General features: G+C 36.5%; 2 protein-coding genes and 1 long non-coding RNA gene across 16 annotated transcripts in view; 1 reads left to right on the top strand and 2 right to left on the bottom strand.

The window, feature by feature from the left end:
- The window catches only part of LOC109988992 (carcinoembryonic antigen-related cell adhesion molecule 5), a 53,454-nt gene that overhangs the window by 26,387 nt on the left and 10,879 nt on the right, over positions 1-16,188 (bottom strand). For 11 of the 12 annotated variants that reach the window (XM_065957905.1, XM_065957906.1, XM_065957900.1 and 8 more), the window contains one exon: positions 2,109-2,378. In XM_065957905.1, the coding sequence (XP_065813977.1) occupies positions 2,109-2,378 (270 nt within the window). Of the gene's footprint in view, positions 1-2,108; positions 2,379-3,578; positions 3,888-4,451; positions 4,814-16,188 lie in introns of those variants that run through there. The other variant, XM_065957910.1, reaches the window with a different exon arrangement.
- LOC110004635 (carcinoembryonic antigen-related cell adhesion molecule 5-like) overlaps positions 9,338-16,188 on the top strand; it is a 29,211-nt gene continuing 22,360 nt past the window's right edge. For all 3 annotated transcript variants that reach the window (XM_065957916.1, XM_065957915.1, XM_065957914.1), the window contains exons 1-2: positions 9,338-9,627; positions 9,771-10,022. In XM_065957916.1, the coding sequence (XP_065813988.1) occupies positions 9,465-9,627; positions 9,771-10,022 (415 nt within the window). In that variant the 5' untranslated portion in view covers positions 9,338-9,464. The remainder of the gene's footprint in view (positions 9,628-9,770; positions 10,023-16,188) is intronic.
- On the bottom strand, positions 12,867-14,093 carry LOC136179814 (uncharacterized). Its single transcript, XR_010666766.1, has 3 exons — positions 13,641-14,093; positions 13,412-13,461; positions 12,867-13,054 (listed from the first exon to the last, which is right to left on the bottom strand). It is a non-coding gene; the product is annotated as an uncharacterized lncRNA (long non-coding RNA).

Raw genomic sequence — 16,188 nt, 5'->3', positions numbered from 1 at the left:
AGCTGAAATATAAATGGAAAAAAATAAAAAATCAAGGCCGAGGGCGCCGATAGCCTAAGAGTTATGACACGCGCCCCATGTACAGAGGCAATAGTCCTCAGTGCAGTGGCCGACTAGCCCTGGGTTCAAATCCGACCCTCTATTGCCAACATTTCCTGTCTCTCTTCAGCTCTCCTATCTGATAAAGACCCAAAGGATATCTTTTTTTTTTTAAAACAAAGCCAATTAATTTCTTTTATTTTTCCAACTCATACCATTGATTGTTCTCAGAGCACTGTAAACTTCATTTTCTCACAATCATAAGGATTATTTTGTCTTCTTTTTGACCTTCATCTGTTTGAAACATGATGGTTCTCAGCGCTGTAGAGAGTTTTCAGTACACTGATGAGTTCATGGTGAGCCATCTAATGTGTGACAGTTTAAAATTAACACTGGACAACAAAATGTAACCATGAAGTTGTACATTGTCTTAGTGGAGCTCCCCTGAGAACACTATATCGAGAATATGTATTCCTTAGACCAACAAAAGTAGCACATAGATGAGTGACTCTTTGTTGAAAATCAACCGTTGGTATGTTCAGTGAACACGTTTGTCCTGTCATTGTGTCAACCTGAATCTAGTTTAACATTTTCTGTCTGCTTTTTCCTCTGAACTCACTCGTGTCTTCTCAGATCCCGACTCTCCCTTCTGATTTGCAGCAATCTTTGTCTTTACACCACCTACATTTTTACATCTTCTGAGCTGCACACTTGCAATATAATTTAACTCTCCTCCAGTCGCTTTCAATTTAGCGTTCGAGCAAGGCCCTTTAACTACACAAACCCATCACTGTGTTTTTAAACTTCTGCCCTTTGTGCTGCTTCATAAGCGGATAAGTCTTCCTAACTCTCTGGTAGGCTGGCTGGTATAAACTTCAAAAGTTTTCTAACAACTAGTAATAATGAACTATTACATTCAAACAAACTGGGATGAAAAAACAAGCTTTCCCAGTTACATTTCAAAGACCTTTTAACTTACTTCTTTTTGTAGATAAAGTATCCTGCAGCAGCAGCTGCTCCAGGGATCACCAAACATGCAATTACTATTCCAGCGAAACAACCACCACTACAGCTTGATGGTACTGGAGAGGATACTAAGAAAAGAGGAGGAAAAGAACATATTCTGTAAACAGGAACTGTGCCATACTAACAGCAGATACAAAGCATTCATTGACTTCCCCTGATTTCTACCGACAGATTATTGATGCACTATGGGTAATGAACCAGATTCAGTTTTAACAAGGTAAATGAATGCTTGACATAAAAACCACAAAATCTCTGGATCTCTTATCATTAATTTGAATACTATTTTAAGAACTTTAAGACTCACAATTTCAATCTGTAGAAGTGCATTTCTAAATTTGACCATTTTCAGAGAATCCTTCAGTAATATATCGGGGCGCTGATAACCTAGTGCATGAGCTCCATATACAGAGTCTATAGTCCTCCAAGCGGGCGGCTCCTGTTTAAATCTGACCTGTGGCTGCTTTTCCTCATGTCTTCCTCACTCATTTCCTACTCTATCCATTGTCCTATAATAAAGGCCAAAAGCCCACAAACAATCAATCTTTAAAGTCTCATGAACTGAAAATAGATCAGACATATTTAATTGGTCAAATTGATCTCAAAGACATGTCACACCAACAGAATCTACAATAAACACCGTCTTTTTACCTGTTACAGTCACTCCATGCACTGAAGAAGATGATCTTCCAGTTATGATATTCTTTGCTTGACAGGTGTAGTTTCCACTGTCAGACGCTTCAGCGTTCTTTTTAGTGTACTCAGGAGAATTGAGTATCTCTGTCCCATTCAGTAACCAGGTGAAGTTTGGAGGTGGTTCAGACTCGGCCTCACAGGTTAATGTGAAGGTGTCTCCCAAAGATATGAGATGCTGGCCTTTGATTTGAACGTTTTCTGGTCCATCTGAAAAACAGTTGTAGTTTATTGACGTAAAAAATCTTAATCAATGTGTAACAGGTAAAAATAAGTTGTGTTTTAATGGCAGATTTGTATTATGACGCTCATTATTTTTGAACAGTTAATGAGTACAGTAGTTTGTCACCTACAGTTCACAACCAAGACGTGTTTAGCTTCCATGGAGTTGATGGGGTTGCTGATATTACAGGAATATTCTCCTCTGTCTGTTTTTTTTAGACGTTGAAAAGACAGAACTCTGTTGTTATCGTAAAGTATAATGTCAGCTTGATTTAGATCAGATCCATCCTTCATCCACTTTCTGGTAAACACGGAGCCAGCAGCGTCACAGGTTAAGTTGACAGAGTTCCCCTCTATTGGCTCCTTTGATGACGATGTGATAGAAGCATTTGATATTCTCTCTGTCGGACAAAAGATCACAGAAACTTTTTTAAAGTATGAAGAAGAAAAACACAGGTTCAGCGATAGATTAACAATCAATTTAAATATTCAACAACAACAAGGACTTTGAGATTTTCCATGAAATGTGTTTTCCATCTAATTGAATGTCATTGTTTAAAAGGTTTCACCTCAAGTCTTAATGAAATCTTTTAACCATGGTAACTTTTTCTGTATGGTTATAATGCTATAACCACTTACTATTCATTTCTAAATGATATTACTGATGTAATGAGTATTAGTATGAATGTAAATAATAAAAATGTGTGATGGATACACTGAGCACAAACCAGAAGGGATGAGCTCAGCTGTCAGACTCACTCTGCATGTTTAATGGTTACACCTTATCATATCTGATGACTGGTTCTTGGTGCAATGATTAACCAGTGTTGGAGCTTCCTCCTATTCACTATCAGCACTGGCAGACTGTTTGGTAATGTTAGTCTAACAAACAGACACAATTGGAAAACTATTATCGAAACTCCAAACAAAAAAAAGAAAGATTTGTGAAAGGATTTATACTTGGTGGGTGAAATAGATCATAATTAAGAGTTCCCGTTTCAGCACATGAAGTGCATTCACATGTTGATCAGGATTAAATGCGACTTCATTTGTGCACAAGTTATTTTCGCTGCGCTGCCAGTTTTGTTATATAAAAGTTATATATTTATGACAGTTTGTTATTGTAATTCAAATCTTTTTTTTTGACAGGGGACCAAAAGCATAATATTGAACATTCATGACTAAATGTGCAGCAGTTATACTTGTATACTTGATGCTTGATAATCCAACCAGAAAAACAAACTAAAGCATAAGGAAACCAGCAAACATAGAAAGCCGACATATTTCATCAGGATTTGATCAAAAGAGTCTCAAATCTTCATTTTACCACTGAAGGTGATGCTATTACATCATCATTTGGGTACCACACAGGTCTTTAAATGCAAATGTTTCCACTAGTTTTGTTCTAGTATTAGGTACAAACATGTAGAGAATCATTAATAACATATTCTGATTTTGTTTGAGATGGTATGTGTTGAACCTACTTTACAGATCTTCCATTAAACCTCTTAACAGCTTAACATGTTTATTTATTGCTCTACTGCTGTGCATAATCTCTATTCAGCACTCTAACAGATGTATCAAGTGAAACATTGTCTTACCATAAACTCTCAGTGTGGTTCTGCCATCAAACTCATTCACAGTTATAATCCTGACTGTGTATTCTCCACTGTCATTGAGAGACAGACTCCTGAGCTCCAGAGATCCAGTAGAGGGGAAGAAGGTGATTCTTCCCTCATATCCAGGATAAGTGGTGTTTTGAATATTTGAAACGATTATAGTTTTGTCCCCAAACTTCCAGGTTGCTACAAATGGACTCTCTGGTGGATTCACTGTGGTAAACATCACTGTCCCTCCAACAGCTCCATTCAGAGGACCATCTGGCAACAAACCAACTCCACTAGTTAAACCTGGAAGACACAGAAACACATCTGAGGAGATCTCTAATAATGTGAAACACAGGGAAAACTCACGCACAACTTCACTCTTCTTCAAATCCTTGTAGTTCTTGTCATTGCAGTTGATGTATTTTTAATGAAAGAAGCCAACTGCATTCTTTGTCAATGGTGAACATTTGAAGAAGATCACGTATTATCTTCGATGCTTTTGGAAATCATGTCTAAAAATGTACAAAAGTGTCATTGAATAATCAGAGCGCACAGAAAATACAAACAAAAAAAATCAATTTAAACTACCAAAGTTTGATTATTATTCAGACTTTAGAAGAGTAACATTTTTCTTTTTTCAAATAAATAAAGGTGTCCATATTTCCTCAACCACGTGTACAGGACTAACATTACATTTATTCTCTATTCAGAAAACTTAATGGTTAAAGATACTTAAAAGGCAGCACGTTTGGTACTTAGTATACAATTAGCTCCTCAATCATTGACCTAAATCATTTCCAGCAAATCTTCAACAACTTTAAATATAACGGAAATATGAACGGGGAAAGTAGAACAGGTGTACCTTACCTGTAAAAGACACAGAGACGATAAATAAAGCTAATGTATCCATTGATATTTCTTTGTGAGATTCACGCAGCTAACGGAAGGTCAACCATCAAACTTTGACTGTGCTTATTCATGTGAGCCTTCAACAGCTCCAGTCACACAAGTCAATCATCAAGTTCCTTTGTGTGGAGTTTTAAGACAGTCTGCATGAAGGGTCATCGACTAAAGCTGACACACCTGCGCCCTCTTGTGGTGGGTTATGCATGTTGTTTCTGGTGTAATTATACTATGACACAGGTTCAAAGGTTTATACAATAGCCTGTCCTGCTTTGATAACTCCAGACCTCCTGCCAAGTTCTACTGGTTTATCAATCATTCTTTATAGAGCACCAATTCATAATGTTTTTGATCTCAATACACTTTACAAAAAGAGCAGGTCTAGACCGTACTCTTATAGTATTTAAGACCCAACATTTATCCACCATGAGCACAGCACAAAACAACATTTAGCAAAGTAACAGTGGCAAGGATAAGCTTCCTTTTATACAGACAGAAACTTCGAGCAGACTCATGTTGAACAGTCATCTGCTGACTCTGTGTTAGGCTTACAGGAAGAGAGCTAGAACAAGACAAACAAACAGAAACAGCAACAATAATGAATAAAACTGATTTATAAATACAATGCCAGTAAAAATGGTAAAAGTAAGTGTGGTATAAGCAGTAATAAAGTATGATAACTGACTGATCTGTCTAATATTAACAGAATAACTATAATGACAATATAATAAGCAGAAGTGCTAAAGTTAATCATAGCGGATGAAGTCGAGCAGCTCTTTGATCCCCATTTCCATTCATAATAATGACGATAGACGTCAGACTGATACAAATGGAGACCAGCAGCCCGATCTCAGACTGATTAATATTCTGCACCACACCTGTTGGGACTCAAACAACAACAAACTGACAAACGTTGCATCATACCTGTGTCTGGATTGGATAAAATAAAGGATTTTAACATTATCAAATGAATCATTTACATATGTGTAAAAAGGGTGTATCAATCATAGGAGGCAGCTGTGGCTCAGTGGCAGAGTCGGTTCAATCCTCAGCTCCTGCAGTCACATGTTGAAACCAAAGACACTGAATGCCAAATTGCTTCTGCTGCTGCATCAGAGGCGTTTGAATGTGTATTAACTGGATTAGTTGATACTGATGGACACTACTTAGCAGCCTCTGCCATCAGTGTGTGAATGTGATGTGAGTGGGTGAATTTGACATGTGGTGCTTTGAGTAGTTTGAGTTGTCAGAAGACGAGAAAGTCAATTTACCAAGTCCATCATTCCATGTGGAGGGCAAACATTTCTGAATGCAATCTGGTAACATAACCTTAGTATTTAATTATAATGTCAAAGTGTATTTGTCAGGTATGTATTTTATGGAATGAGCCCACGAAAGGGGGAAAAGCTTGTGGTGCCACAGAAAAAAAGATATAAGGATGTAGAAGCCATGTTCAGGAGTATGAAGTGTAAGACACAAATTTGGGTTAAGGTGATACTCTTTATAGGTAAGAAATTTCACTGGGGTGTCAGGTGTTGCTAGATCGAGAGCACATACACTTTTTTGACCGCTTTGCCACGCTATGAGGTAACACAGATGGAATCTTTGAATGGAAATTTATGGACAATTGTTGTGATCATGCAGAAATGACATTTATGAAGACCACGGTGGAATGAGAAATAAACATTCCATTAATGAAGAAGATATTGGACTGTTTTATTTTACAGTCTAACACTCAGGAGAGAAGCTGAGTAGTACTGTTTGTTACCCTAACATGAACCCTAAACAAGCATGGCATGTGCTCTGTGCTGTGCTAAAATTGGCTACTGCAAGCAAGCAGCTTCCTGCACACATTTTTTCAGCTCCAATATGTTAACCTCTACATTGCATTATTGATATGACATGACATTGACTTTTTGATCACATTTTATGATTTTATTTTAAGAAAGAAAATAAAAATAATATAAATAGTGAAATACTTGTGATATACTCATTAAAAATCACAATGCAAGAGGAAAGCATTGGCTACAAATACTGATAACAAAACACTGACAACATGAACATTAAATGACTATATTACTTTCAGCATAGGGTTCTTTATCATATAATCAAATAAGCAGTACATTTCATTTCATTTCCAACCTTCATTTATTCTCCGAAGGAGATTGAAGTTTCCCTCATTTCAAATGCCGTTGAAATTACAAGCATGTCAAAACAAGCAACTTCTTTTAACATGTTAACCTTCCGGTTGAGAGGCAACGACTCTACCAACTGAGCCACAGCCGCCCCACTAGGGTACAGCAAGGAAGGACTCATACACAGAGAACTAAAGGAGAACAGACATTAGACATTACTTCCTTATACGACCATCATAATCAAAATCCACATTCTGATACTCACTCATCCTTTAGGGCTTGGTCAGAAGTGTGAAACATCACTCTTTTCTCTGTTACACTTGACGGGACGCAATTTACTTTCAAGGAAATAATTGTCTTCTGTCAATGTAGATATTATGAATAGAAACTTTAACCTAATGTATAAAAACATGTAATGTATATCGCAGGCTATCTGAAAGTGTTTGACCAACTGTTCTTTTTGTATTTTCCTTAATGGACATGTCAATGTTTGGGTTTGAAAGAGAAAGCATCAAATAATAAAAGCACTGCATTACATTACAACAAAAGACCTGAAACCAGCCTTGTGTTAATCATTGATTCAAGTTTGACTTTAACTTCTACAAAAAGCAGAAATGATTTCCTTCATTAAGAACAGAGGGCCTTTTAGTTTGAATCTCTATCAGATGCTGTGAAATAATTGTTATTATCACAATCCCCTTGAAGTCATTTTCTGAAATGTTTCTGTGTCTTCTAGGTTTAACTAGTGGAGTTGGTTTGTTGCCAGATGGTCCTCTGAATAGAGCTGTTGGAGGGACAGTGATGTTTACCACAGTGAATCCACCAGAGAGTCCATTTGTAACAACTAACTGGAGGTTTGGGGACAAACAAATAATCACTTCAAATATTCAAAACTACACTTACCCTGGATATGAGGGAAGAATCACCTTCTTCCCCTCTACTGGATCTCTGGAGCTCAGGGGTCTGTCTCTCAATGACAGTGGAGAATACACAGTCAGGGTTACGACTGGGAGTGAGTTTGATGGCAGAACCACACTGAGAGTTTATGGTAAGACAATGTTTCACTTGATACATCTGTTAGAGTGCTGAATGGAGGTTATGCACAGCAATTAATGCAAAAAAATAAACAGGTGTGTTTAGGTGTTCAGTGGAGTCATATAAAATGTGTGACAGATAGTCTATTGAATATAAAGCATCCCATCTGAAACAGGCGAGAGAAGTGTTCACGAGATAATTTAATTTCTTGTTTTTCTGAATTAACAAGATAATTGTCTCAGAATTACGAAAACACAGATCAAAATCAACTTCGTCATGAAAAGCTATCTTGTAATTTGGAATTCAGGGAAACAGAGCAGATTTGTATCTTCTTATGTAAATGCAACACACTTCTTTAAGTACGATTTAGTATGTTTCAATGTGATTAATATATTTTTTTTTTTTTACATAATATATGACAAAAATAGTAAATACATGTATATTTAAAGTCCATTGTGGTGCAGGGCTCAATGTCACATCAGCACCTTTATTACTACCATCAAGTTTTTGGAAGATTTAATTTAAAAATTGAGATGTATCGTTTTTGTTTCATAACTTTGTTTGCTATTATTTTTAAACTAGCAACTTCAATCATATCTGATCAACCACACCTACAAAGTTCTCCTATGATCTATATATCTTAGGCCTTGTGTCTTAAAGCCTTTCAGTCTCACTGTTGCACTTTGGATAATAAATGATCAATGTTATGTTTATGTTTTCAGTTCTTGTTTAAGAAAATATAATATACACATTTACTTAACTCTTACAAATGAATAAATGTCACACATGAATACATAAAGATAAATGAACAATAAGAGAAGAGAAGTAGGTAATACAAAATCAAAACAGAATAGGTCAGATAATTACAAACAAAACAAAATTCAGGAGGTATATACAAGAAGAATATAAATAGTGAAATGAACTATACAGGACAATTGTGAAAGTATGTGAAGTGAGTGGCAAAAGTTAAATTGACAAGTGATGATTAAAAGTGACCTCTGTGATTAAAAGCTAAAAGTTCTGTAAAGAGTAAGAGCAGTATAGTATAACACAATCAGAGATTGGGTAAAAGCCTGGGGGACAGGAAGTAAAACAACTTTAAATAAACAGTTCCTTTTTTCTTTAACTTCTCTGTTTGTGAAGCTAACAATTAACAAACAGTTTACCAGTGCTGATAGTGAATAGGAGGAAGCTCCAACACTGGTTAATCATTGCACCAAGAACCAGTCATCAGATATGATAAGGTGTAACCATTTAACATGCAGAGTGAGTCTGACAGCTGAGCTCATCCCGTCTGGTTTGTGCTCAGTGTATCCATCACAGATTTTTAGTATTTACATTCATACTAATACTCATTACATCAGTAATATCATTCAGAAATGAATGGTGTGTAGTTATAGCATTACCTAACTAGTAATTTGATGTTAGTTTGCCAACATTGATAAAAATGTTGTGTTTTTACGTCTTGTTTCCAATGCCCCAAAGCTGGCAGAGAAGTTACTACAGGTTAAAAGATTTCATTAAGACTTGAGGTGAAACCTTTTAAACAATGACATTCAATTAAATGGAAAAAACATTTCATGGAAAATCTCAAAGTCCTTGTTGTTGTTGAATATTTAAATTGATTGTTAAGCTATAGCTGAACCTGTGTTTTCCTTCTTCATACTTTTAAAAGGTTTTTGTGATCTTTTGTCCAACACAGAGAATATCAGCTCATTTCATCACACAATCACCAGAGGAGGCAATAGAGGGGAACTCTGTCAACTTAACCTGTGACGCTGCTGGCTCCGTGTATACCAGAAAGTGGATGAAGGATGGATCTGATCTAAATCAAACTGACATTATACTTTACGATAACAACAGAGTTCTGTCTTTTCAACGTCTAAATAAAACAGACAGAGGAGAATATTCCTGTAATATCAGCAACCCCATCAACTCCATGGAAGCTAAACACGTCTTGGTTGTGAACTGTAGGTGACAAACTACTGTACTCATTAACTGTTCAAAAATAATGAGCGTCATAATACAAATCTGCCATTAAAACACAACTTATTTTTACCTGTTACACATTGATTAAGATTTTTTACGTCAATAAACTATAACTGTTTTTCAGATGGACCAGAAAACACTCAAATCAAAGGCCAGCATCACATATCTTTGGGAGACACCTTCACATTAACCTGTGAGGCCGAGTCTGAACCACCTGCAAACTTCACCTGGTTACTGAATGGGACAGAGATACTCAATTCTCCTGAGTACACTAAAAAGAACGCTGAAGCGTCTGACAGTGGAAACTACACCTGTCAAGCAAAGAATATCATAACTGGAAGATCATCTTCTTCAGTGCATGGAGTGACTGTAACAGGTAACAAGACAGTGTTTATTGTAGATTCTGTTGGTGTGACATGTCTTTGAGATCAATTTGACCAATTAAATGTGTCTGATCTATTTTCAGTCCATGAGACTTTAAAGATTGATTGTTTGTGGGCTTTTGGCCTTTATTATAGGACAATGGATAGAGTAAGAATTAATGAGGAAGACATGAGGAAAAGCAGCCACAGGTCAGATTTAAACAGGAGCCACCCGCTTGGAGGACTATAGACTCTGTATATGGAGCTCATGCACTAGGCTATCAGCGCCCCGATATATTACTGAAGGATTCTCTGAAAATGGTCAAATTTAGAAATGCACTTCTACAGATTGAAATTGTGAGTCTTAAAGTGCTTTAAATAGTATTCAAATTAATGATAAGAGGTCGAGAGATTTTGTGGTTTTTATTCCAAGCATTCATTTACCTTGTTAAAACTGAATCTGGTTCATTACCCATAGTGCATAAATAATCTGTCGGTAGAAATCAGGGGAAGTCAATGAATGCTTTGTATCAGCTATTAGTATGGCACAGTTCCTGTTTACAGAATATGTTCTTGTCCTTCTCCTTTCTTACCTTTGTAGTACCATCAAGCTGTAGTGGTGGTTGTATCGCTGGAATAGTAATTGCATGTTTGGTGATCCCTGGAGCAGCTGCTGCTGCAGGATACTTTATCTACAAAAAGAAGTAAGTTAAAAGGTCTTTGAAATGTAACTGGGAAAGCTTGTTTTTTCATCCCAGTGTGTTTGAATGTAATAGTTCATTATTACTAGTTGTTAGAAAACTTTTGAAGTTTATACCAGCCAGCCTACCAGAGAGTTAGGAAGACTTATCCGCTTATGAAGCAGCACAAAGGACAGAAGTTTAAAAACACAGTGATGGGTTTGTGTAGTTAAAGAGCGTTGCTCGAACACTTGAAATTGAAAGCGACTGGAGGAGAGTTAAATTATATTACAAGTGTGCAGCTCAGAAGATGTAAAAATGGAGGTGGTGTAAAGACAAAGATTGCTACAAAACAGAAGGGAGACACGAGTGAGTTCAGAGGAAAAAGCAGACAGAAAATGTTAAACTAGATTCAGGTTGACACAATGACAGGACACATTTTATATAAAGAAGTGAGTGTAATAACTTCATATCATAACAAGTCAGACATTTTTGTTTCTTAATGAATTGTTGTTCAGAGATGTTGTAATTTGAACTGACTAGCCTTGATTATTGATTAAACATAATGAGCTCAGTAACAGTACTTTCAAATAGACAACTATTAATTAAGATGATCACAAGCATCTATCTGGAAATATTTAATATTTTTTCTTATTCTACATTTTAGAGCCAACAACAAACCTCAGCAAAAAGGGACAGGTAAGAATTCCTCTGACTGAAATGCACCCTTTACTTATCATGTAAATATCTACCTACTCATATTAATCTATTGGCTCTTTGTTTCCCAGATAAACTACAACAACCAAAACAAGAAGATGTTAATGAGAACACATCAACAGTATATGATAACACATCAATGGTATATGAGAATATATCAACGGTATATGACAACACATGTACGGTATATGAGAACACATCAAGGGTTTCTGAGGACACATTAAGGATATACGAGTGTATATAAACTCAGTGGTCTTTTGAAGGTAAATTGAACTTGTGCCATGAGGATACATGTATCATGAAGATGGAGCACCAGAAGGAATTTGTCCGCAGAGACTTCATTATCATGAAGTCAAAGCACTTTGTAAACATCTGTTTTAAAAGTGATATTAGTATATAAAAACAGATGTTTGTATATACAGTATATATATATATATTGTTCTTTTAGGTAATTTTTTTATTTAATACGTTTTTAACTTTCTGAGGCCATAACCGCTCAGCTTAGGATGCTGTTAATAAGAGTTGATCAGTTAGTGGTTGTAGGCGTTGTTGAAGAGGTGAGTTTTCAGGGATAAATTAAACTTAGCATGGGCTTCTACACTGTAGCAATCCTTTATGAGACAATACGTTCTCAGTTTTGGTTTGCACCATATATCTACAGACCATTTCTCTTTGTACATAACAAACATATTATTCTTTATCTCCTGAATATCACAAGTTAACTTAAGCCGAAGCATTTCACATTTATGTCTGATGTTTGGAGGCTCCCATCCCATATCTCCATTCACAGTGAGGACTGGCGTTAATTTATGGACTCCCAAGAAGGACCTCAGAGCTCTCTGATGTACAGAATTGCAAATTAGATGGTAGGAACCCTCAGACACCAGAAGCATAATCAGACACTGGAAACAGACATGAATGATAGAGTTGTGTATAAGTCTGAAATCCCAGATTACCACAGTGTTTAACTTTGTTCAGTACAGATCCCAGAGCTCGACCAGCTGACTGAGTCAAAACACTCATAGCTTCATGTGTTCATCCAATGTCAAGCCAAGATATTTATATTGATCAGCATATGATCGCACTGTTGTGCCTAAATAAAAAATAAATGGACTTCTTACTAATGATTTTTGCCTGAAATGTACTACTTGTGTTTTGTCTTCATTTGCCACTAGTCTCCATTTCAAGCACCACTCTGCAACAATATTCAGCATAATCTGTAAATCATCTTCATCTTCAGCCAGTAGAACTACATCATCCGCATATAATAATATTCCAACAATCTGATCGTCCACTTTAACTCCCACATTAGAGGTTTTAATTTGAAGAGCTAAATCGTTGATGTAAATAGAGAACAATGTCGGAGACAAAACATCTCCTCGCTTCACTCCAAATTGTTGAGGAAACCATCCAACCAACTTATTTAATATTAAACATTTAAAGCCAATAAGCATAGCAAGATACGTATGAGATTCCGTTTCAATTTATTCAATCACAGACTTGTCAAACAGTCTGGCATTTTGTGCTGCTGTTTTCAAGAGTTAATAACTGAAGAGAAGAACTCCATCGAGAGAGGACAGGAAACACTCAGGGGACGAGTCCTCCATGTTGTCAGGGGTTGCTGATGGATCTGAATCTGAGAGCATCTTCTGTAATAGAGAAAAACAATCACAGAGTTAAATGTAAAGTATAATGAATTTTACTGTGATGTTTATGCCTCAGACCTGAAATCAGATCTGTCCTCAGGTTCTGCTAAACTTCAGCTTCGAAAGTTTGTTTTTAAAGACAGGATAACTATTTATGAGGAAAAACAAAATATATAATAAGACATGATGAATTCAATAATATGATCAGCTTTATGAATTTATGTTTGAAGACAAAAGTGTTCCTGCCACTTTCTATTGCAGATTATTGTAAACTGTCATCACATGGGCCAGCCTGATAAATTAAACTAATGTTAAACATTCTCATATAATCAGACAGCCAATTTGTGTGCTGAACCTCACCGGAGCTGGAATCAGAGTCTGGACTGCTGTTTCCTTTGGGCATTGATTTCCTTGAAGACAGAAAGAAGAACAATTTAAACATGAACTTCTTGCAGAACCATAGAGGCTGTTAAAATCTTCTGCTAGTCTTCCTTACATTTTAAGAAGGATTATAAATTGTTACTAAAATTACTTTGATGCTGATAGCGGTTACAATAACACAGTCCAATCATATGAGAGGTCATTTTACCTTAGAGTCCAATGTGAAGGCGTTCTCTTCAGAATCAGCACTGCAAAGACAAGATGATGGTGTCCACCTTCACAACCTGCTGCTTCAGCCTGGCTGCATCATGGTCTCCTACAGGAACACCACAGAAATGCAATCAAAGTACTTCAGTTTATTTATCAGAGGATGTACTGTATGCAAAGTAAAAAAAAATAGCTGTAATTCCTCAAAAAGATTTGAGACTGCTTTGTTATTTGAGAGCACAGATTGTTTCTTTTCCCTTCTCTCTGTTTGCCTGTACATGACCTTTTAGTGCTGTAAAAGATGCTACAGTAAATCCTGGATCAGCTGTGTGGATGGTGTGACTGTGTGGTAAAGCTTTATTAAAGTTGTCACGCACATACTCATATGCCTTTGGAGAGTAAAAGTGCAGTGTGGTGGCAAACTGCTTATAAAATATAAAATAGTATTTTATTGGTGAGGTGTCCCAATCAAAGCGTCCTACAGAGTAGCAGCAGCTGTAGAGGGAGGAGACGAGCGCATTAATGGAGAGGAGAGCACTGGAGGGGGCGAGCTGGGGGAGAGACGCACAGCCAGAGAAAAAGGAAATCCCCAGTTTAAAATATAATGTTGACGAAAAGAGGGAAATAGGACGACATAAATGTCCATGTTGAAATTCTTTTGAATGCAGGGGCTGTGAATGTTCAGTTTTCTTTGGCTATAAAAAGGCAACAACAGCGTGTAGTTTAATCATGGTGTTTCTCTTCGTTAACGATTATTGAAGCGAAATAAAAAATAAATGCATGACATTTAAAACATATTAACATGTGTGGGGAAAAACGCAATCTTTATGCCTTCTTTTATTGTGCCTATGTCTCCTCCTAACTTCAATAACAGCAGCATGTTGTGTGTAACACTGGTCTCCTGCATTACCACCTTCCTTTCAAAGGTGTTAAATACAGACACAGTCACAATCACCGCAAAATTTGTCAGATTTTGTCAATTTTTAGAACAATTTCTCAATGAGCATCATTAAATTTACAATATGATCAACTTGTGACTGTTGAATTGGTGTGTGTGGAAGACAATGCAGAACATTTATCACGTTTAAGCAGCATGATGCTCAGTTAATATTACATTACACCACTGCAGTAACAATTATATCAAATCACATCTTACCTTTAGTTTTATCTGGATACATAGAGAAATATTCTCCCCTTGTATATAGTACTATGAATTTCAGCCTGCACAGTGAAAGTAAAACCTGTTACTCTCAGTATAGTCCACTTATCACTCAGACTGCAAACATGTTCACATTAGTAATGATGCAGGCCAGATTACAATTATGTGACTTTGTTTTTGCCCTAGATACTTTTGAGACTTTACCAGACGTATTTATTTTTGCTGTAAAATAACTGTACAGTCAATGAATCGCATCTGTGAGCAGAATTTTATATTACGATTCTTGGTTTTAAATACAATTTCAATCACAATAACGATATAACAATATCAAGAAACATAGCATGTCAGTTATTAGGTTTGCTCATTTAATAAAATAAAATAAAAAGATAAATCATGCCGGATAAGTAACCTAGCTTTACAACATTTCAGCTAACCTTAGACTGCTTATGTGTTAGCTAGCTAGATAACGACTTTAACCAAACAATGACACATAAATCACATTGTTTTACTTAACGAAAAAACTGCAAAGATCCCTTAGCTCCCACAGGTCGGTTAAAACAGTTTACTGCAGAACAACTCATTTTCCAGCTCAAAAAAGACGAAAAAACTGAACGAAAAAATTCAATGGCGTCTCGGCTTTCCTTCACTACGTAACTTTGTTATTCACAAAGAGAGCTACGCAAGATCCGCGCCTGTCAATCATCGTCAAATATGACGTAAAATCCCATTTTTCAACCTCAAATAACTTATTTAAAACAAACTTCACAGAAAAATGAGCACTTGAACACGATGTAGGGTGATAATAACTAATGATCACAGCAGAGTTTAGGTTTGGAAAAAAATTATGTGACGAGTATTTTAGCTTTACAGTTTGACCCACATCCCATCTGTTATCATTGAGGAGGCGGGGTTTATCACCTATACTGCAGCCAGTCAGTAGGGGGAGCTCTAAAAATAAAAGCTTCACTAGACCGGGGACCTTGTCCCGTCCATTATTTTTACAGTATATGGTTGAGACACATACCTGTTCTTTCTGGTGAACCATCTGGTGTGGAGATAGCTAATGCTGTAGATGGTTAAAGTACAACATAACATAGAGTTAACCACAGAGATGTTCATTAATATAGTGTTTATGATAACATAAACAACATAATCATAGTGATTCACAGGTCTTTCTATGCTCATTGATGTGAATTCTCCCCATGGAAGTCTAAATGGCGACCTCTGGTGGACAGAGTTGTCACATCCACTCAATGTCCTGCAGGATTGATTATTGCAGGTGTGCCTACAGCCCCAACTCAAAGCTGTAGATCTCTACGATCTCCATCCACTACCTCTGCCATGCGTTCCTGAGCAAGACTTGTTGTTGATGTTTATTTATCTTCTGTTT

The sequence above is a fragment of the Labrus bergylta genome, chromosome 8 (assembly GCF_963930695.1).
Source record: "Labrus bergylta chromosome 8, fLabBer1.1, whole genome shotgun sequence".
NCBI classification, from domain to species: Eukaryota; Metazoa; Chordata; class Actinopteri; order Labriformes; family Labridae; genus Labrus; species Labrus bergylta.
The sequence above is the reverse complement of the archived record's forward strand: the minus strand, read 5'-3'. Positions and strand labels throughout refer to the sequence as shown.